Raw genomic sequence first — 21,857 nt, 5'->3', positions numbered from 1 at the left:
ATTCACTGCTACGCCGAGACCCCCTGTAACTAAGAGAAGGGACGGTGGACTCTGATAATTCTTCCAGCCCTTAGTCAACATGAGGGTGAGTAGATAATGAGCGAAATATCATTCTAGGGTGAACTATCCCTTTAATACGCCCTCATAGAGGGCACAAGTTCAATTGGCTGCGGCCAAAGTCTTTGCTGGTGGAGGCATGCCACAGCGCTCATCTGAAGTTGGTGTTTTGTTTTCCCCTTATTTTCACCTGTCAGTCATATCAGTAATCCAGCACAACGTGTCATTGTGTCTTAAATGTAAATGTTTTCTTCGTACCATCCTTTTCTATTGTGACCCGACCTGAGATGAAAAAGCCTGTTGTTCGGCTCTCGTCAGCTGTCACTTTTTAAGGGGGGAGAGAGGAAGAGCCACTTTGGGGGGGATTTTGGGAAGTATCATCCGGTATCCGTTGGCGGTAGAAGGAAGATTTCGCGAGGCGGGAGGCTGGTTCTGGGGGAAAAAGTGGTGGGAAAAGGGTGTCAGAAAGAAAGCTAAAATATGAATGTAACTTCGTGGTAAAAAGAAGACAAACCCGTCGGGGATCTGCTGCTCTCTTCTCCTCCAGCCATTCCTCCACCGATCTGCCTCCAACTTGGGCGCAGTAGTGCTCCCCTGCGTAGCGGCTGTGGCCGTACTCCCTGGTCTTCGGCTGGCTACAGCGTCGGCAGTCGAACTTGGAGAACACCTTCCGTGGCGGTCGGAGCAGAACGCCTTGTTCCTCTGCCCTGCGCCGCTGCTCTTCCCTCTTCTTCCTCTGCCAGGCGGTGGTGGGGGCGGGAGTGAGGGCAGGAGTGGCGGCGGCGGCAGAGGAGGAGGCTGCACGCGGTAGAGCTGAGGAGGAGGAGGAGGAGGAGTAGGAGGAAGCTGCAGGGGCACCGGGGTCGGAGAGGAGCTTGTGCATCTCCGGCACTACGGCCAAACCTGAGGCGTCGTCAGGCAGGTGGTAGCCCGTCTCCGCGGCCTTGACCTGCGGCAGAGCTGCAGGCACCGTTCTGCTCATCGCTGCCTTGTGCCTGATGGAAACAAATGAAAATTCGTAGGTGTGACTATAGTATAGATGAAAGATCGACATGGAAAGCTCATATAGCTCATGTAAAAAATAAAGTTTTGAACAAGGTAAAACTTGTATTGAATTGTAATGTAATGAAACTACTGTATTGTTCTCTTATTTTGCCTTATTTTTGCTACGGTGTGGAAGTTTGGGGCCATACATACTTCACAAGCACAAGACCACTGATGATGATGATGATTATGTTACAAAAAAAGGCAGTAAGAATTATTCATAATGCAGGATACAGAGAACATACCAACAGATTGTTTATTTAATCAGGAATACTGAAATTCAAAGACTTACTTTACTAACTTAGTAGAAACACAAACACTGGCTGTAATGTATAAAGCAAACAACAGAATATTGCCAGAAAGTATACAACAATTGTTTGTTATCAGATCAGCGGATGAAGAAGAAAGGAGGGAATTTCATTTTAAACACCCCTTTGCACGGGACAACTTTGAAGCACATGTGTATCTCTGTAGTTGGAGTCAAACTATGGAACTCTCAAAGTAATGAATTAAAGACCTGTACTAATGTTTTCCAAGCCAAGAAAATGCTAAAGGAAATAGCAATCAGAAATTTAGACAAAAGTAGCCAATGATTCTTGTAGAAAAGTCAGTTTTGTTTTGTATGTTTTATGGCAAGAATGTTGCTCAGTGACAGATTACTAGAATAATTAGATATTGAGTGAGGGGCAGGCAATATAAGATGTATCTTCTCCCTGGCTCCCTTCCAACCAATGAAAGAAATGTTGTGATCATGATGTTCCATGATATTGTCAAATTGTGTAATTGCCTTGGTTGGAATAAATAAAAAATCATTTTGACCGTCGACATACTGACACCAACACTTTCACAGTCGCTGAGACACAAACACACGGCTCTCACCACTGCAGGAGCATCCGCTGATTGACCTCAAACAGCTGGATGGGGACAGCCGTCAGTAACTCCTTACAGTTGAACACGTTGTGTCTGATGATGATGTAGTCCCTCCTGATGGCCGTCCAGCGGTTGAAGCGGACTCCTAAGATGGCGCGGTCCTTGTTGTGAATGCGACACAGCTCCAGAAAGATGACCTCCACCAGCCGGGAGGCGCCTGGAGACTGGGCCGCACTCGCGCCTTTACCCGGGAACAAACTGCAGAGAGAGAGAAGACGGAGAGGAGAGAGTGAGGCTCTGTGTCCCGCGCCGCAATCACATCGACAGCAAAGCATTTTAGGGGTGGGAATCTTTTACTATCTCACGATTCGATTCGATTCTGATTTTTGGGGCTACAATTACATTCAAAATCGATTTTCGATTCAAAACTATTTGATTCACAAGGATTTCTGCTTCAGTCTATCAGTGTGCAAAGGATCCTCATGATCTACTCTGTCTGCTTGGCAAGACAGAACGACTAAAGCGTCTTTTTCACATTTATTGAGTTTTAAACAAGTATCCATGTTTAGATGGAATTGTTGAAAAGCAGTATCACATATTACTTAAGTAACAAAATTAAAAGTGCCTCTTAGTGCAGTTAAACATGCTGCCTTTTAAATTCTAAGGAAATGGAGGCCGACAGCCAGCAGATTTGTTTCATTTTTTGGGACATTTTATATAGATTCTGAATCGTATCAAATGAGAATTGCGATTCTTATGTGAATCGATTTTTTGGCACACCCCGTACATTTCAGTCAACTACGCTCACCGTGACGCGCTCTCTGTGTCTTGTTTTGATGTGTGGGCACGTTTGGTTTTAGAGCGGCCCTGGTTGAGCCGGGGGGAGGAGGCCGCCGCCTTGTCCTGGTCGGACAGCTTCTTCCACAGCGCAGTGATCTCCCTCACCTGTCGCCGCAACACGAAGGTCTGGTGACGCAGCTCCACGAGGGCGCAGGCCAGACGGACGGTGGGCTGGTCCCCTCCGTCGCCGTCTGGTCCTCTTACATCCTGGGACAGAGTCAAACGTGTTTGTTAGCACGCACTCACACTGAGCCACCGCCGCTGCTGATGCTCACAGACACGATTATACACGACAACAGACTGAAATGTACTCACGCCTTCATCCTCCTCTTCCTTCTTTATCAGTGTTGGATCTGGCTTGAGGGAAGACTGGGAGGACGAGACCAGAGCACCAGAGGTCAGAGGTGGCGGTGCCTCGTCTACGGCGGTGGTTGGTCCCGGCTGGGGAGGAGGGAGGGCCGGTGCTGGAGGGGCGTCGCTGCTGCTGCTGCTGCTGCTGCTCACTGGTAAACACAGACTCACAGTCAGTTGTCTCTCTATTAAAGCAGAGATGTGACGTGTACATTCAATGTTTGTGTGCTCACTCACGCTGAGAGTCGACCTCCATGGCTTCATCCTCCTCTTCCTTCTTTATCGGCGTTGGATCCACGAGGGCGCAGGCCAGACGGACGGTGGGCTGGTCCCTTCCGTGGCCGCCTGGTCCTCTTACATCCTGTGTGTAGGAACAATGTATTAATAGATAATTAGATAATGAATGCTTGGGTGATTAAAAGAATGAATAGAAGTAGTAATCATGTGTGATGTGACGTTTTAGTGCTGAGTGCTGTAACTCTTTGAAAGAACACAGTGCAAATCGAAGCAAATCGTCATTCAGACCTCTAGGTGACAGAGTCTGCAAGCTGAAAGCATTCTGGGTTTACAGCTTGCAGACTCTGTCACCTAGAGGTCTGAACGACGATTTGCCTCTTCATGTGTGTTTATGATAACTTTGACAGGTCTCTCTCTAACCCCCTTTTTTTGCTTTTCAAATGTTAAGAAATTCTAAATAATGTTTAATGCTTGCAATAAATGATTAATGTTTGTATTTTTGATATGAAACGATGTTTTATTCAGTATCTTTGATATGTATTTCAGATATGTATTTCAATCATTGGATGATTTTGTATTTTGTCAGAAATATGTTTGTCTATGTCGCCATATATTCTTTGTTTCCCCGAGTGCTCCTCAGGGTCTTAAAACTTTTAACGTATGTGATTTGCTTCGATTTAGTCTATTGTTCGGGTTGGTATGGTTTCCCTGTATACTGTGTACTACACCTGTGGCAGCTTAGCCTAGTGCTGAACTATATTTATCTGACTGTCCAGTGATTAATTATTAATTGTTTATTTTTTGATTTTTTGATACAATGTGTAAGTTTTCCTCTGTGGTGTTGTCACGTGAGGACGCTGATTGGTTCCGAGGTTATTTAAACCGTCCCCTCCCTCCCTCACACACACCTTCAGAACCTGACGAAGGTCTCAGGAACGAAACGTTGTTCAGCTTAATAAAATCTTTGCATGTGATGACAGTGTGCGGAAGCTTTCTCTTATGTTACTCGACCACGCAGGTCTTCTCCTACGCACCTGTCCGTCCGTGCCGGTGTGCACAAGTTTCAACCTGAATAAATAGACTAAAAAATTGGAAATTTTTGTCTTTGTCTATACTTCATCACACGAACATGCGAGTTCAGGTAGCAAACTCAACATGTACTGAAAAGACTGAAATGTACTCACGCCTTCATCCTCCTCTTCCTTCTTTATCGGCGTTGGATCCACGAGGGCGCAGGCCAGACGGACGGTGAGCTGGTCCCCTCCGTGGCCGTCTGGTCCTCTTACATCCTGTGTGTAGGAACAATGTATTAATAGATAATTAGATAATGAATGCTTGGGTGATTAAAAGAATTAATAGAAGTAGTAATCATTATAAATATATGCAGGTTTTGTTTCTTTTAACATTACACAACTACAATATGGCAACAGCTATGTTTTGATATGCTGATGTTTTCCTTTCTTCTTGACAATAATTGTAAATTGTAATGTATTATGTGAGGATAACAATAATAAAGAAAATTGAAAAAAAGAAAGAAAAAAAAGAAGTAGTAATCATGTGTGATGTGACGTTTTAGTGCCGAGTGCTGTAACTCTTTGAAAGTACATAGTGTGCAGAGATAGAGAGAGAAAGAAGAGCAGGTTTGAAATAAACAACTTCTTCTGAGGAAAACTCATCTCAGGGAGCTGCAGAAGAAGTGGTGAGGGAGGCAGAACAGGATGTTGGCTCTCTTTTCTCTGTGACGTTTGCAGAATGACCAAAGCCGATACGGAGGCAACCGTGGGTCTTGAAATATTACTGAAAATCCCCCCGAAACGCTGGCACAAGTCACTGACCATTTCATAAAAGGGCTGGCACTCAATGAGTTAATAAATAGACTAAAATTGGAAATTTTTGTCCTGCGTACTTCATCAAATGAACATGCGAGTTCAGGTAGCGAACTCAACATGGCTGTCTTTACACTGCAGTGGCCCAATTCCGATTGTTTCCTCTCAAGTGGCTCAGATCAGATCTGTAACATGAATGTGTAAACGGGAATCGGGTATTGTCAGATCAGATCCAGGCCCCGTTGCATGTGGAAATAAAGCAGATACAAATCGGATATCTGCCAATGCGTCTGCAGTCTAAACAGACAGATCGGATCTTTCCTGGCAATGCGTGTCATACGACATCAATGATAATATTAATTCACGTGTAGCTCCTCTGTAGCCTGTGATTAACACGTGGGGCTGACCTGGACTACCGTGGCCAGCTGTAGTCCCTGTCACAGGAGTTACAGTGTTTCATTTTCGTGGTGGCCTAATATTAATTTCTGTGCAGATCGAGGGCAGGAGTGTGAAAAGGGAGCGCGCAATTAACACCAGATTTCACTTTTTCCTACCGGCAAAAACTGAACCGAGCCAATAAGAAATCAAGAGAGGAAAATCAATACACATTTGTGTCCAAGAGGCTTTGTCCCGTCCTCACTACGTGAGCGACGGAGGATCAAATGGTGGCACAACTGTCACCATCACTGTCAGCTGCTCATCTCACAGCAGCTCCGCTCCACGCAGCCACTTCACTAACTTGTACTCACGCCTTCATCATCCTCTTCCTTCTTTATCGGCGTTGGATCTGGCTTGAGGGCCGACTGGGAGGACGAGGTCAGAGGTGGCGGTGCCTCGTCTACGGCGGCGGTTGGTCCCGGCTGGGGAGGAGGGAGGGCCGGTGCTGGAGGGGCGTCGCTGCTGCTGCTGCTGCTGCTGCTCACTGGTAAACACAGACTCACAGTCAGTTGTCTCTCTGTTAAAGCAGAGATGTGACGTGTACATTCAAATGTGTGTGTGCTCACTCACGCTGAGAGTCGACCTCCATGGCAGCAGCGGCGAGCTGGGAGTCCATCAGCTCTGGGTCCACGGCTCCAACACCTGTGTGTAATAAATAAAGATAAATGTCTGTGGCTGTTTTCGAAACCACATAATACTGTACTGCCTACTACACATACTGCGTTAGTATGTACTGTATACTGCATACTGAATGTGGGATTCAGTATGCTACTTCAGCAGACCGACACCGTTCACACCGCAGTATGCAGTATACGAGTTTCCCAGAATGCATTTTGCGGCAGCCGACAGCGGTAGCTGTAAAACAGACGAAAAGCTGTTTTATTTCCCGCTGTAGCGCTGTAATTATGTAACTCTAGTAAGTTTTAATATTTTTTCATGCGAGAAAGTAACTGTTTAGATCCCAAATATACGGCCAGTTTATCCAAATGACGGCTGTTTAGAAGTTTGCTACGATGTTTTTCAGAGAAGTGAAGCTCCGCAACAACCGCAACATCACAGAGGCAGCAGCCAGTCTGGAGAGCTGGTCGGCCGGCCGGCCAACCTTCGTCGCCATCCCGGGGGAGAAAACGATCGCTAATTAACTTACCCGCAGGTTTTTAGAGGTTTACCACGGGCTGGTTAAATTATTTTTAGGAGATAAATGTTGGTCTCATTGATGAAATCTAACAATTGTGGCAAAAGCATTAGTTTGTTTGAATGAAAAGTGAAGCTTCCTGTGTGTATTGTACAGAAGAGCAGCGCTGCCTCGGGGCTCTGTAGCCTACGTACAGAAATCACCACATTTAAAAAAATAAATAAATGTTTTACAATGAACCGATCAGTCTGTATTAAGTTCTATTTTATTAAGCTATATAACATGGTTACGGTACACGGCAAAAATATTTTACTCTAAACCGCCTTTGGTTATGGTTAGACGCCGGGGGCGCATTGCATTGTAGACTGGTCAGATGCATACTGGAGATATTTTCCGAATCAGTATGACATTCTGGAATTTGTTGCATACTGTAGATTTTGCTTTTGTTTGCATACTGCATTTTTGTAAAATCAGTACGTACTAGCAGTATAGTATGCGGTTTCGAATACAGCCTGTCTGTCATTGGTACAGGCGACTTTATGGCTACATTGTGTGAACTTACGTGCTCCAGGCTGAGCCGAGGGAGGAGCGGCATCGGCATCGGCATCGGCCTCGGCCTCGGCCTCTCGGTCTCGACCCAGCACGTAGACCTGCAGGTTGTGGCGCTTGGACCCGGGCTGAACAGACGTCGTCCTCACCCACTGCACATAACTACAGAGAGACACGGGGACAAGACAGAGTCAGCTGACCCATCAGCACACGCCCCTTCCAGCACCGGTGCCTGCAATACTGACCTTCGACTCTCGCTGCTGGCCGACTCGTACAGCGACCGGTACGTCTCCGTGGCGTGAGCGCCGAACGCCACCAGCTCCTGGTCCACGTCCCTCACCGACAGGGAGCCCTCGCGCCTCCTGGTCCACTGCACCGCCGCCACCACCTCAGGGAACAGCTGGACGTAGGAGGCGAGGGCGTCTTTGTGGACAGCGAGGGGCGACTGGGAGGCGTCTCCGCCCTCTCTCTCCTTCTGGTGGGACGCCACGACGGCCGCCGCGTATCCCACGTGGTGGCTCAGCAGCCACCTGAAGGTCTGACCCCAGTACTGGCCAAACTGGAGCTCACTCTCACTGAGCACCAGCTGCCAGCACCGGGGGTCTCCACCGGCCTCCCGGATGCGAACCTTCGCCTCCTCCCTCACCACCTCGGGCTCCTTCACCGCTGACCCCCGCTCTCTGTACGCCCTGGCCAGCCCGTAGGCGTCGGGCGACGGCTGGAGGGTGAGGTCAGAGGACGAAGGCTGCACTCTCAGAGTCGGACGGAAATCCATCCTGAAAAAGAGTCAGAACAGAAAAATAAATTAACAGAGAAGCCGTGTTCCTTTAATAAGTGTCAGTGGGTTTATATTATATACGACCCTGGATCACACTGTCTTTAATAGTTTTCTCCTTTGTGATACCCTGTCATGTACATGGGACATCTATGTCTATTGGGATAGTAGTCTAATTTATTCATATGAGAAATGCACCCTATCAACTAGAGTAGAATAGAAACATACTTTATCATCTACCTTTTGCATCCAGAGGACAGAAATGTGTCTTTAGCTTGCATGAAAAGACGCATTTACACCAAAACATGATGTTAGGTACTAACTAAAATAACATAAACTAAAACCCATCAATAAAGTTTATATAAAAAGTTCACAAGAGGTTTTTAAAATGCTGCTTATTTCACGGCTTTCCCTCTGCGTCACTTCTGCTTTTTGACCAGATGCCCAGTCAGCACAGAGTAAATCTCGAGCCCCACCGGGAGCTTTTCAGGACCGACCTACACCATGGATGTGTTATAATAGATCCATGACCTACACCAAGGCAGTAAAAGCTCCTGGAGATGGTCCTGGCTGCTGCAGTGGAAACGCGCCTATAACTTGTCATATACGGTAGCAGCCAGATGCGCCTGCGCGTTTGCGTCAATACTTACGGGAAGCAGGAAGTGAGGAAAAACGTGTTGTTGTTGTTGTTGTTACGGTTCGAGTAGAAAACATTACAAGCTCGCTGAAGATACCCGAGTGACTCTTTCTCCATCATTTACACACCTAAACCAACTTAATAACTAAATAAATACATCAAAACAGAAGCAACATTAAAAAAACAAGATCAAATCCAACATGTGTGCTGAAGTAGTTACAGCAGCACAATGCTCACAATCATTCACGTTAATGTCTGTGGATATTCTCATTCATCCACCACCTATCTCCCATTTAAAACGCTGCTCTTTCATCTCCACCCAGGAGAGTAAACCACTCAACCTCACTTGACTCTAACGACTGAGGTTCATCAGAGACTCCAACAATGGTCAAGTGAAACTCTACCAAGTACTTGTGTTAGCTAAACACCCTCACAGAGATTAAATACAGGTAGGGTCTTAATCTGTTTCTCAGACTAGTGAGGACTAGTCAGACCAATGCGTTACGACCTCGGATGAAGCCGCTTGGACAAGCGGCGAAACGTAGACAAATACAAGTCCAGTTACCTTCGATTCAATTTGTTGCCCAGAAATTCACATTAATCAACAAACAGCTGAAATAAGTTTCCACTATGGACAGGGACAGAGGTCTGTAGCTACTGTCCGGACAAACAGTAACAGGAACTTGGGTCAAAAATATTGATAAAGAACAAAGTTACTCACGTAGTTACTAGTTAGTTAGTTGCTCCTCTCTTCTGGAGCTTCGCTGTGTGTAGGGAAATGTGGGGGAGGGGAGTCTGGTCCTTTGACTTGGGAAAGAGAAGGGGGCGTGGCCTCCGACGTAGAATCGACCAATCAGAATGAGTCTAAAGTAGAACGTGGAGCAGAGCGGAATGGAGGAGCTCAGGCGCATGCCAATCTTCTCAGCCGTTGCTAGGACACTGCTCTGGTCAGAGGAGCAGATATGTGGGATAATTTTTTTTTTTTTTTTTCAAATTTTTTATTGAAAAAGTACAAAAATAAACAATACTGGCATTTTTCATAGTGCATAGTGCCATAAGTGTCAAGGGAATGCCAGATGAACATCATTCAACATTAGTGCAAGTTAACTCACAATAGGAACATACACATTAGTGCTTCAATAGAATACATTTAGAGCTGTTGAAATAGAATTAAAATTAAAATAAACATCTCAAAATAAATAGTCAAAAATAAATTAAATATAAAATAGAATAAACATTGATTTCATAAGGGGGATTCAAATCAATTTTAGTTATTCATTTCAAATTCTTTTAATTATCATATAGTTTCTGTGCCTTTATTTCTGTTACAAGTTTTAGTGACTTCATGTACAATTTAAATTCATACATGAAGACAATAAATTTGGGGGATGACTTCATAACTCTATTCTTGTGGATGAAAAATTTTGCTAGACAAAGAATTAAATTGCAACAGAGTTCATCATATTTGTTTTGTAAGATCATACCGAAAGTGACATCATCACGAGAGATAGCAGCTGGAAATAATACTATTTTTTGTTTGATCCAATTGTGGATGTCAACCCAGAATGTTTGTATTATATCACATGAGAAGAAGATATGGTCCGTGGTTTCAATGTCATTTTCACAGAATGTGCATAAATTGTCACCAATATTAAAGCGTAGTCTAAGTAATTCTTTAGAAGGATAAATGTTGTTCATAATTTTAAAGTGTGTTTCTTTCGTTTTGGGGGGTATAGGAAATGTCATCCAACATATATGTTTATACTATATCTAGCTTACTATATCTATAATATCAATGTGCTCTGTCAGCAGGAACACAGTAAATCTATAATAGCAATGAGATCTGTGATATGACATATTAGATATATGTTTATAATATATATAGGCTATATCTACAATCTCCTAACACGTCCTGTGCTATTTGTGTCTGTAAAAATTAAGCAATATCACACGAGAGGGATTGCTGTTGTACTGTATATCAGCACAGCTATGATTCGGTCGTAGGCGAGGCCGCAGATAATCACACCGTGCTGATATACAGCACAACAGCACGACCTCAAGTGTGATATTGCTTTTATACAACAGTGCTACGAGCGCATTTTAGAACAGTAATAAACTACAAGAGATTATGATTTGTTTGTCTATTTAATCATTTATTTGGCTCCGCCAACAGAAATAGTTCCAGAACTGGAAGGGAGACAAGGCTGTTGCCAGGCAACACATAAACATTTCATACTAGCTTGCTACTAGCTACAAGCTTTTCCACCGAGCTGCTTCCAGTGCTGGTTCTGGTTCGGAGCCCGTGTCTGATTAGCACCGGAGCAACAGGACCAGCGTGAAGACATACAGAGACGTTATCGATACCGTATTACATTTGTTTATCTGCTATGTAATCAACACAGTTGAAGCTAAGTAGCTGAGCTACGTGGCTAACAACAGCTAACGCTAATATCAAAACACATCGCCGTCAAAACGTAGTTGTCCCCGCGGCGATTTTTTCCCAGCCGGGTTTAGTAGAGATTTATCTCCAATTAGACGGACCAGGTCAGGTCCGGGTTTTAATGTTCAGGTCCGTTTCTAACTGTAGTAGCAGCAGAGAGATGGGGCAGCTCCTGTATGGGGAGCGTGGCTCTGACTTTGCTCCTGTCCACTGCTGAACAGCGGAGTGATAACGTCCGTAAAAAGTCGCAGTGCTGTTATACTGTATATCAGCACTCATGTACTCATGGAACGTCTCTTGTCCAATCAAATTGCTCGGTTGGGACCGGTCGGAACTAACTGTTGTATAAATGTTCTATAAACATGAATTGTGACACAATTGGATTGATTGAGTGATGAATGATACAGAATCATAGAAGACATAGAAGTCATTTTCACTAGAGATTTATTTAAAAAATAAATTAAAATCGAAAAAAAAAACACACAAAGAATTAGTCTGTTTTTCAGTAGCAGCAGCTACTGCTGGCTGTCCTCCTCCTGCTCCTCCTGTTGCTGCCTGTCCTCCTGCCTCCTCTGTGCCAGCCACAGGTCAACAGCAGTTCCCTCATAGAGAGCACAGTAATAATGTTTTTTGTCTTTAGCGTTGAACTGGCTGTGGCCATATTCTTTAGCGGATGGTTGGCCACAGCGATGGCATATTCTGAGTTTTAATTTCTTTTTTTGTTGGGGGTCCCCCTCCCCTTCCCCCTCCGCCTTCTTCCTGTTCCTCCACGCTGTTGTGCGTGGCACAGGAGTGGGGCCGTCGGCGGCCTGCTGCTCCATCAGCCACTCCTGGGGCGACCTCATGTCCGGCTCGTCTTCCACGCTGCAGAAGTACTGGCCCTTGTAAAACGCGTGGCCAGAGTGTATGTGTCTGGGCATCCCACAGACATCGCAGGGAGCCCCAGGTTGTGACTGCTGGCCACGGCCCTGGGCCAGCAGCTCCCTGTCCTTCTCCGCCCGCAGCTTCCGTCGATAGACGGTGCAGCGTGTAGGAGTACAGGCCGATGTGGACCGTGTCCCCAGAGAGGAGGAGAGGCTCTGAGGTGCCTCAACTGTAGGACACTGAAATGACTGTGTTGGAGCAGAAATAGTCACTGAGACAGAAACGTGTCTTTTTTCACTCCCTGGTCTTAGGCTGGGAACAGCGTCGGCAGTTGAACTTGGCGAACACTTTCCGTGGCGGTCGGAGCAGAGCACCTTGTTCCTCCGCCCTGCGCCGCTTCTCTTGCCTCTTCTTCCTCTGCCAGGCGGTGGTGGGGGCGGGAGTGAGGGCAGGAGTGGCGGCGGCAGAGGAGGCTGCACGCGGTAGAGCCGAGGAGGAGGAGGAGGCTGCACCAGGTAGAGTCGAGGAGGAGGAAGCTGCTGGGGGTCGGAGAGGAGCTTGTGCATCTCCGGCGCCACGGCCAAACCTGAGGCGTCGTCAGGCAGGTGGTAGCCCGTCTCCGCGGCCTTGACCTGCGGCGGAGCTGCAGGCACCGTGCTGGTCATCGTTGCTTTGTGCCTGATGGAAACAAATGAAAATCATTTTGACCGTCGACATACTCCTCTTATGTTTGACACCAACACTCTCACAGTCGCTGAGACACAAACACACGGCTCTCACCACTGCAGGAGCGTCCGGTGGTTGACCCCTCCGTGGCCGTCTGGTCCTCTTACATCCTGTGACAGAGTCAAACGTGTTTGTTAGCACGCACTCACACTGAGCCGCCGCTGCTCACAGACACGATTATACATGACAACAGACTGAAATACTCACGCCTTCATCCTCCTCTTCCTTCACCTCCTGTTGCTGGCTGTCCTCTTCCTCTTCCTCTTCCTTCTTTATCAGAGTTGGATCTGGATCGGGGACCAACTGGGAGGACGAGACCTGAGCACCAGAGGTCAGAGGTGGCGGTGCATCGTCTACGGCGGTGGTTGGTCCCGGCTGGGGAGGAGGGAGGGCCGGTGCTGGAGGGGCGTCGCTGCTGCTGCTGCTGCTGCTGCTGCTGCTGCTGCTGCTGCTGCTGCTGCTGCTGCTCACTGGTAAACACAGACTCACAGTCAGTTGTCTCTCTGTTAAAGCAGAAATGTGACGTGTACATTCAATGTTTGTGTGCTCACTCACGCTGAGAGTCGACTTCCATGGCAGCGGCGGCGGCGAGCTGGGAGTCCATCAGCTCTGGGTCCACGGCTCCGGCACCTGTGTGTGTGTGTGTGTGTGTGTGTGTGTGTGTGTGTGTGTGTGTGTGTGTGTGTGTGTGTGTAATAAATAAAGATGAATGTCTGTCTGTCATTTGTACAGGCGACTTCATGGCTACATTGTGTGAACTTACGTGCTCCATCGGCCTCCCGGTCCCGACCCAGCACGTAGACCTGCAGGTTGTGGCGCTTGGACCCGGGCTGGACGGACGTCGTCCTCACCCACTGCACATAACTACAGAGAGACACGGGGACAAGACAGAGTCAGCTGACCCATCAGCACTAGGGATGTCACGATTACTTGTTTTCATTATTAACTGCGGTATTAAACGCCACAATTAATTAATCGTAAAGATTCTTTAATACCGTCACTTTCCAAAAAAGATTATGTTGGAAACACAGAGGCAGATGTGCACAAAAGTTAAAGCAGAAGTAAGCGGAATGTTTTAGTTAATATAAGTCTTAAATAGTTATATCTTCCGACAGCAATCACTTACATAGAGTGTTTGGTCTGAAACACGGGTCTGTCAGTCACTCTGCTCTGCTGTAAGCCGAGGAGAAAACTTTCCTTGTATCCTACAACCTTTATCCAATGAGGAGAGAGAACGGCATAAAGGGGCGGTCCTCTCCGTGTGTGCAGCCAAGGGATGCGCGTGAATGTGGTGACGTAGGGACGAGGGCGGGGACTGCTAACTCCATCTGCTGACAAAACGACCGGATCGCTTACTTCTGCTTTAAGGTAAATGTATACTATAATAAATACTGGTCCATTTACCTAACGTAACATACAATTGGTATAGGAATTGAAATGTTAGCATCTCATTTGTGATAAAAAAAACAAAAAAACAATTAAAATAAACTTAAACATTTGGTATAGATGACAATTAATGATTTGAATATTTAAAACACTTCCCCTGCCCTGGAGGATTAATAATTGGTTATATATGAATAATAGATAGCCTACTTCAAATATTTAGTGTAATTATATTTTGACTGTATTTGATTTTACACATTCATATGTTGTGAAATTAATCGTGATAATCATAATACCGTGATTATTTCTCTGACAATAATCGTACAAAGAAAATCTATAATCGTGACATCCCTAACGGTGCCTGCAATACTGACCTTCGACTCTCGCTGCTGGCCGACTCGTACAGGGACCGGTACGTCTCCGTGGCGTGAGCGCCGAACGCCACTAGCTCCTGGTCCACGTCCCTCACCGACAGGGAGCCCTCGCGCCTCCTGGTCCACTGCACCGCCGCCACCACCTCAGGGAACAGCTGGACGTAGGAGGCGAGGGCGTCTTTGTGGACAGCGAGGGGCGACTGGGAGGCGTCTCCGCCCTCTCTCTCCTTCTGGTGGGACGCCACGACGGCCGCCGCGTATCCCACGTGGTGGCTCAGCAGCCACCTGAAGGTCTGACCCCAGTACTGGCCAAACTGGAGCTCACTCTCACTGAGCACCAGCTGCCAGCACCGGGGGTCTCCACCGGCCTCCCGGATGCGAACCTTCGCCTCCTCCCTCACCACCTCGGGCTCCTTCACCGCTGACCCCCGCTCTCTGTACGCCCTGGCCAGCCCGTAGGCGTCGGGCGACGGCTGGAAGGTGAGGTCAGAGGACGAAGGCTGCACTCTCAGAGTCGGACGGAAATCCATCCTGAAAAAGAGTCAGAACAGAAAAATAAATTAACAGAGAAGCCGTGTTCCTTTAATAAGTGTCAGTGGGTTTATATTATATACGACCCTGGATCACACTGTGACACACCTGTCTTTAATAGTTTTCTCCTTTGTGATACCCTGTCATGTACATGTGACATCTATTTCTATTGGGATAGTAGTCTAATTTATTCATATGAGAAATGCACCCTATCAACTAGAGTAGAATTTGTTGTCTACCTTTTGCATCCAGAAGACTAAAACGTGTATTTAGCTTGCAACACAACACGCATTTACACTAGTACGTGACTGCAGTGAAGTTAGTTTTAAGTTGGATATTTGACAGACATTCACTCCTTCTCAATACATTAAAAATTCATAGAAAATATAAGATGTGTTCAAATGCAATAAAAACAGGTTTGTCTCATAGAGGAGACTTACTGTGCGTTCACACCAAAAGCTTCCAAAGCGTCAAAAACGCTCGAGGGGGGGCGTCAGACAAGACAGCTCCCAAAACGGCAAATATTTTCAGCCGCTTTGGCCGCTCGTCACGTGACTGGCGTCAAAGTTCGATCGCGCTGGTCATTGGGGAGCCGAAATACAAAAAAAGAAGAAAAAAAAAGGCAGCCGACGGACATCTCTATTCTGACAGGCTGCCGCCGGTTGCCGCTTGACCGCGTCATAGCTCATTACCCTAAAGTTAAACCTGGCTCAACTTTTCATCAGGTGACGCTTTGGACGCTTTGGAAGCTTTGGACGCTCTGGAAGCGCGGCAACGCCTGTTGACGCTTTGGGCGCTCGGTGTCGCCAGGCGCTCATTGAAAATGAATTGGCTTCCGGCGTTTTTGACGCTTTGGAAGCTTTTGGTGTGAACGCACAGTTAGACCTTCTGTCCTGTGTTGATTTTGAGTCAACAGGTCACATGACCTGGGAGTTATTGAGCTCTAACGCCCATATTTACTGTATAAAATATATAAACAAAATCATGTGACCTGTTGGCTCAAAATCAACACAGGATGGCAGAGGTAAGCCTCCTCTATGACACACACCTGTTTTTATTGCATTTAAACACATGTAGTATTTTATATTAATTTTTTATGTATTTTATAGGCTACTGTAAATATGAGCATTATAGCTCAATAACTCCCAGGTCATGTGACCTGTTGACTCAAAATCAACACAGGATGGTAGGGCTAAGCCTCCCCTATGACACATACCTGTTTTTATTGCATTTAAACGAATGTAATATTTTATATGAATTTTTGATTTATTTTATACTGTAAATATGAGCATTGTAGCTCAATAACTCCCAGGTCATGTGACCTGTTGGCTCAAAATCAACACAGGATGGTAGAGCTAAGCCTCCTCTATGAGACACATCTGTTTTTATTGTATTTAAAAACGTTTAATATTTTATATGAATTTTTAATGTATTTTACACAGTAAATATGAGCATTGTAGCTCAATAACTCCCAGGTCATGTGACCTGTTGACTCAAAATCAACACAGGATGGCATAGCTAAGCCTCCTCTATGAGACACACCTGTTTTTATTGCATTTGAACACATCTTACATTTTCTATGAATTTTTAATGTATTGAGAAGCGAGTGAGTGAGCGAATGTCTGTCAAATATCCAACTTCAAACTAACTTCACTGCAGTTAAAACGTAAAATAACATAAACTAAAACCCATCAATAAAGTTTATATAAAAAGTTAAAAAGAGGTTTTTAAAATGCTGTAAATCTCGATCTTTTCAGGACCGACCTACACCATGGATGTGTTATAACAGATCCATGACCAAGGCAGTAAGAGATGGTCCTGGCTGCTGCAGTGGAAACGCGCCTCTTCATATACGGTAGCAGCCAGATGCGCCTGCGCGTTTGCGTCAATACTTACGGGAAGCAGGAAGTGAGGAAAAACGTGTTGTTGTTATGCTTCGAGTAGAGACCATTACAAGCTTGTTGAAGATACCCGAGTGACTCTTTCTCCATCATTTACACGCCTAACCAACTTAATAACTAAATAAATACATCAAATCAGAAGCAACATTAAAAAAACAAGATCAAATCCAAGTAGTTACAGCAGCACACATGCTCACTATCATTCACGTTAATGTCTGTGGATATTCTCATTCATCCACCACCTATCTCCCATTTAAAACGCTGCTCTTTCATCTCCACCCAGGAGAGTGAACCACTCAACCTCACTTGACTCTAACGACTGAGGTTCACCAGAGACTCCAACAATGGTCAAGTGAAACTCTACCAAGTACTTGTGTTAGCTAAACACCCTCACAGAGGTTAAATACCTGGGTCTTAAGGTGCAGCCACACTATAACCGACCAGACCGCGGAGCATCGCGTCGCTCCCATTGAGAATACATTGGGTGGCGCCGTCGGGAGTCGACGTCGCCGCGCAAAGCGTGCTGGGATACCTGACGACGCGACCCAATGTATTCTCAATGGGAGCGACACGACGCTCCGCGAATTGGTCGGGGATAGTGTGGCTGCACCTTTACTCCACTGTTTGTCAGACTAGTGAGGACTAGTCAGACCGATGCGTTACGACCTGGTGATGCCGCTTGGACAAGAGGCGAAACGTAGACAAATACAAGTCCAGTTACCTTCGATTCAATTTGTTGCCCAGAAATTCAGCTGAAATATGTTTCCACTACCGACAGGGACAGAGGACTGTAGCTACAGCCCGGACATACAGTAGTAACTTGGGTCAAAATATTCATAAAGAACCAAGTTACTCACATAGTTAGTTAGTTGCTCCTCTCTTCTGTAGCTCAGCTGTGTGTAGGGAAACATGGGGAGGGGAGTCTGGTCCTTTGACTTGGGAAAGAGAAGGGGGCGTGGCCTCCGAGGTCGAATCGACCAATCAGAACGAGTCTAAAGCAGAACGTGGAACAAGATGTTATTTTGGAACACACATTTACTGGAATTGGAACGACACAGATAAGAACACTCCATTAAATGATTAAATTACCTTATGGGGGTGTAGACATACATTATATATTACAGAAAATATAAACAGTTCATAGTGTGGACTCAGTTACGCACTATCATGTACAGTCCTTTGCCTTGGGCCAAGGTTCGATCTTACTGGCTTGTGATGAATAGAGTATAACCTAACTCATGCAAGAATGAAGTCGTATGCAACTGTTTGAGACCTTATCATTGAAAAAAAAAAACCCACTATATCTCTCATCTGTCTGAACATCTCTCATCTGTCTGAACAAACAGCAACTCTGCTGTGTTACATGGCGCGTTGAACTTTCAACTGTGTACTTTTTTTCATGCATGAAAAGCACTCTAGAAATATGGTTTGTGATAGATAGACAGTATCAGAGAAAAAAAAGGCTGCAGTCATTTCACTATTGTTTATTAGGAAAACAACAAAAGAAAAACAAAACCCTAAAACACAAAATGTATAGCCATATACAGAGTCAGTGATGTTGGCCGTCCTCCTTCCTCCTCTGGGCCAGAGGATGCCCTCATGGAGAGTACAGTGAAATTGTAGTTTTTTTTGTAACATGTTGTATTGGCTGTGGCCATAGTCTTTAGTGGTAGGCTGTCCACAACATTGACAGATGAACGTTTTTTGAGTTTTTCTCTTTTTCCTTTTCTCCTTGTTCCTCCTCCTCCTCCTCCTCCTGTGCCTCAAAACACTTTTGTCCTCCAGGCCGTGGTCCTGGGACGGAGCTGGCATCAGGATTACTCTGATCCCAGCAGTTGGTGGATTCAGGGGGGATTTCAGGAACAAAACATACATCTATAATGTAATATAGTACAATGATATTTCACAACCGATTTTTTCATTTTAGTGTAAAGTTAACTTTTGATTTTTTTGGGGGGAAAAAAAACTTTCCCTAACTACTGGATTAATGAAAATTGAAATTTGTATTTTGAAGTTTGAATTTGAAACACATGGGAAAATATCCTGCCCTCCGGTGCACCGTGCAACAGGACGGCCGTTTCTGGGGGGGTGAGGGGCCTGAGGCGGACGCTGTGGAGGAGGTGGAGGTCTGACTCTACTGCAAAAGACAGAAATAACAGTCATGTCAGTGGTGGAGCATAAAGAGTCATTGTGTGAAACATTTTCACAAGATGTTATTGTGGAACACACATTGAAACGATACAGAGAAGATGGCGGTGGTTCCAACCATCGCGTTCTTCTCTGTATCGTTCCAATTTCAGCAAGCGTGTTGTTCCACAATAACACGCAAGCAACAACATGTCACTGCACGGTCTATGTACCCCCTCCGTCACCGCAGTAATCACAGCTGTCACATGTGACGGAGATGAAGACCAATGTAGAGGCAAGAGACAGTCATGTCAGTGCGAAATATTTTTTGTAAAGGTCTGAAATGTCAAAGTTTTCTTCCTCACCATCTTTCTTCTTTTCCATCTCCAGCTGCTTGGTTTTTTATTTATTTTACTTTTTTTTGCCTCCATCCTGCAAAGAAAGAGAGGAAGAATGAGATAGACCAGAGCGGCATCTTTATGCAAATGAGAGTGACTGAGGCATCCTGGGTAATTTAGGGGCAGCGCCTGGCATCCCTCCATTGAAAAGTTCAGCGTAACTGGCTTGACAAACTAACTAACAAAAAGTTGGCTATAAACAGGCTATTTGCAGACAAGCCAAAACTTACCTGGTGATTCGACCAAATACGTGTAGATGTCTGGGTAAGAAATTTCTGGCCACTGTGTGGAGTCATTGATCATTGTGGGAGGCTAAATGGGCATACCGGTAGATTAATTAATTGTAATTTTTCAAGATAGCGTGAACGGTGGGTTTCAAGGAGGGTGTCAAAATAATTATGAGACATAGTGCTACAAAAGAAACACAAAATAAAACATTCAAATTGATTGTTAGTTAGTCTACGCTTCATCAAAACACAAAAAGCCACTGAGTGCAATTTAAAAATGCCGGGCGCTGCCCCTAAATTACCCAGGATGCCTCAGTCATTCTCATTTGCATAGTGATGCCGCTCTGGTCTATGAGTATAAGAGAGAGAAGAAGAATAAAGCAGTCAGAGAGTTGAGTTTCCCACATCAGGTGGATGAACAAACACTCACCTGTTAGTGGCAGCAGCAGCAGCAGCAGCAGCAGCAGCAGCAGATGTCTCTGCTTTACAGGTAACCGGGTCATACCTCTCAGGTACTTCTGGCCAATCAGCTCTCAGGCAGAAGGTTGGCTGCCACGTTGTGGTGGGCCGCTTTAAGAGCAGTGTGGCCCCAGGTGTCTTTGTTTTTCCCATTTATCTGATTCCCCCCATTCATGGCAAACAGGACAGCAGCTCTGTGTCCAGACTGGAGACGCAGCAGGGAGGACTGGGGTGAGAGATCTCTGGAAAACAATCGGACAAATCTTTCCCTGAGGTTGCACTGATCCCTTTATCCTCAACGGTGTGTGTTTCTTGTGACCTCTTACCTCCGTACTGATTGTCCACGTGCCCGTGTCTTTCTCCAGATCGGTGGCATCCTGGGCCAGGCTACATGGGCAACGTCTTTGGGCTGCGGGCCGGGATGTGGAAGTCTGGCTGGAGGAGCAGGAAAAAAGGCAGCGAGCCGCCCACCTGTGAGGAAATCAAAAAGAAGAGTTTATACCTGCCGCAGGTGTGGACTTCCCAGCTGCAGAGAGTATGGACACTCCCGGGGGAAAGGAGAGCTTTTCTGTGCTCTGTATTCGGGCCAACTGCCATCTCTGTGTCTTGCTGAGAAGAGGAAGTCACACTAACATGTGGACATGTGTAAAAATGTGTGTGTTGTACTGTAAATGACGTTTTTTTGTTATTAAAGAGTTTGAGCTGAGCTATCCACCACTTTCCGGAGAATGACGCTGGGTGTCGCCATGACACTCCATTCCACCGTTACTGTATTGTTGATAGCATATACTGGTTGATAGACATTGGCCGTGATGACTTTATTTATAATCATCACGTAATTTAATGAGAACAATACGGGCGAGGTTTTAGCTATGTCACATTTTTACGTCACTATATCACCGTTGTGACTACTCTGATGTTTATAAAGTCTATAAAACGAATTGTTGAACAAACATTTTAGATTAGCTGGGCTAACCGTTAGCTGTTAGCCGTTAGCAGAGTCAATAGACAATAACTCAATAAATGGCCCATGAAAAAAATATTTTTTCCAGCGGATATCCTAGTTACAACATGACTGAGCTAACTGGAGTAGTTTCATGTCGTGTCCGACAACGGGAGAGTTTTAACAGCTGACGTCCTGATGTTAGTTTGCTGCTGCTGTTAGCTGTCAGTAGCAGTAAAGCTAACAACTACGACAACCATGACTAATTACAAAAACGTGCACACAGAAATAGTAATGTTTGTTCAATGATTCGTTTTATAGATTTAACAAACATCAGATTTAGTCAAAACGGTTTTGGCGGCCTGGAGCTCCCACATTTGGTGCCTACACCGGTGGCTAACGCTACCAGTTAGCCACTCGCTAATACATCCATGGCTAGAATGCTACTAAAACCGACTTCCGTTGTGGTGTGATGCAATGGATCATGGGGAAATAAAGTGGTGGATACTGTCATGTGCTTATTGTTAACACACAATTAGTACCTGCATTGATTTCTGGGGGTGGTGGTGGTGGTGGTGGGGGTCTCTCACTGGTCGTATCAGGCTGTGAGAGCTGTCCATCTCCTGGTCGTTGAGTGTGGCGGTGGCTCCTCCATTGAGGCAGCAGAGTCTGAGTCTGTTCATAGTCTAAAGGGAGGTAAAGGGTGATCAACAGAGGTGAGTGGA

At 45.6% G+C, this 21,857-nt stretch overlaps 2 protein-coding genes across 2 annotated transcripts; both read right to left on the bottom strand.

Annotated features, from left to right (window-relative positions):
• Nucleotides 1–365: 365 nt before the first annotated feature.
• Nucleotides 366–8,122, bottom strand: LOC311000537 (uncharacterized protein; the record flags this gene model as incomplete). Its single annotated transcript, XM_083991276.1, has 11 exons — nt 366–489; nt 572–1,052; nt 1,981–2,229; nt 2,780–3,018; nt 3,127–3,314; nt 3,400–3,523; nt 4,584–4,688; nt 5,975–6,140; nt 6,230–6,305; nt 7,361–7,509; nt 7,593–8,122. 11 exons carry the CDS (start codon nt 8,120–8,122, stop codon nt 379–381), a joined length of 2,418 nt encoding a protein of 805 aa, XP_083847402.1. The 3' UTR covers nt 366–378.
• Nucleotides 8,123–11,714: 3,592 nt separating this feature from the next.
• On the bottom strand, nt 11,715–17,433 carry LOC311000536 (uncharacterized protein; the record flags this gene model as incomplete). Its single annotated transcript, XM_083991275.1, has 7 exons — nt 17,386–17,433; nt 14,547–15,077; nt 13,553–13,653; nt 13,341–13,419; nt 12,997–13,234; nt 12,844–12,899; nt 11,715–12,741 (listed from the first exon to the last, which is right to left on the bottom strand). Exons 2-7 carry the CDS (start codon nt 15,074–15,076, stop codon nt 11,715–11,717), a joined length of 2,031 nt encoding a protein of 676 aa, XP_083847401.1. The 5' UTR covers nt 15,077; nt 17,386–17,433.
• Between the last annotated feature and the right edge of the window lie 4,424 nt (nt 17,434–21,857).

This window comes from Trachurus trachurus (genome assembly GCF_905171665.1).
Source record: "Trachurus trachurus genome assembly, chromosome: 17".
Taxonomy (NCBI): Eukaryota; Metazoa; Chordata; class Actinopteri; order Carangiformes; family Carangidae; genus Trachurus; species Trachurus trachurus.
Note: the sequence above shows the minus strand (reverse complement) of the source record. Positions and strands in the feature narration are given on the sequence as shown.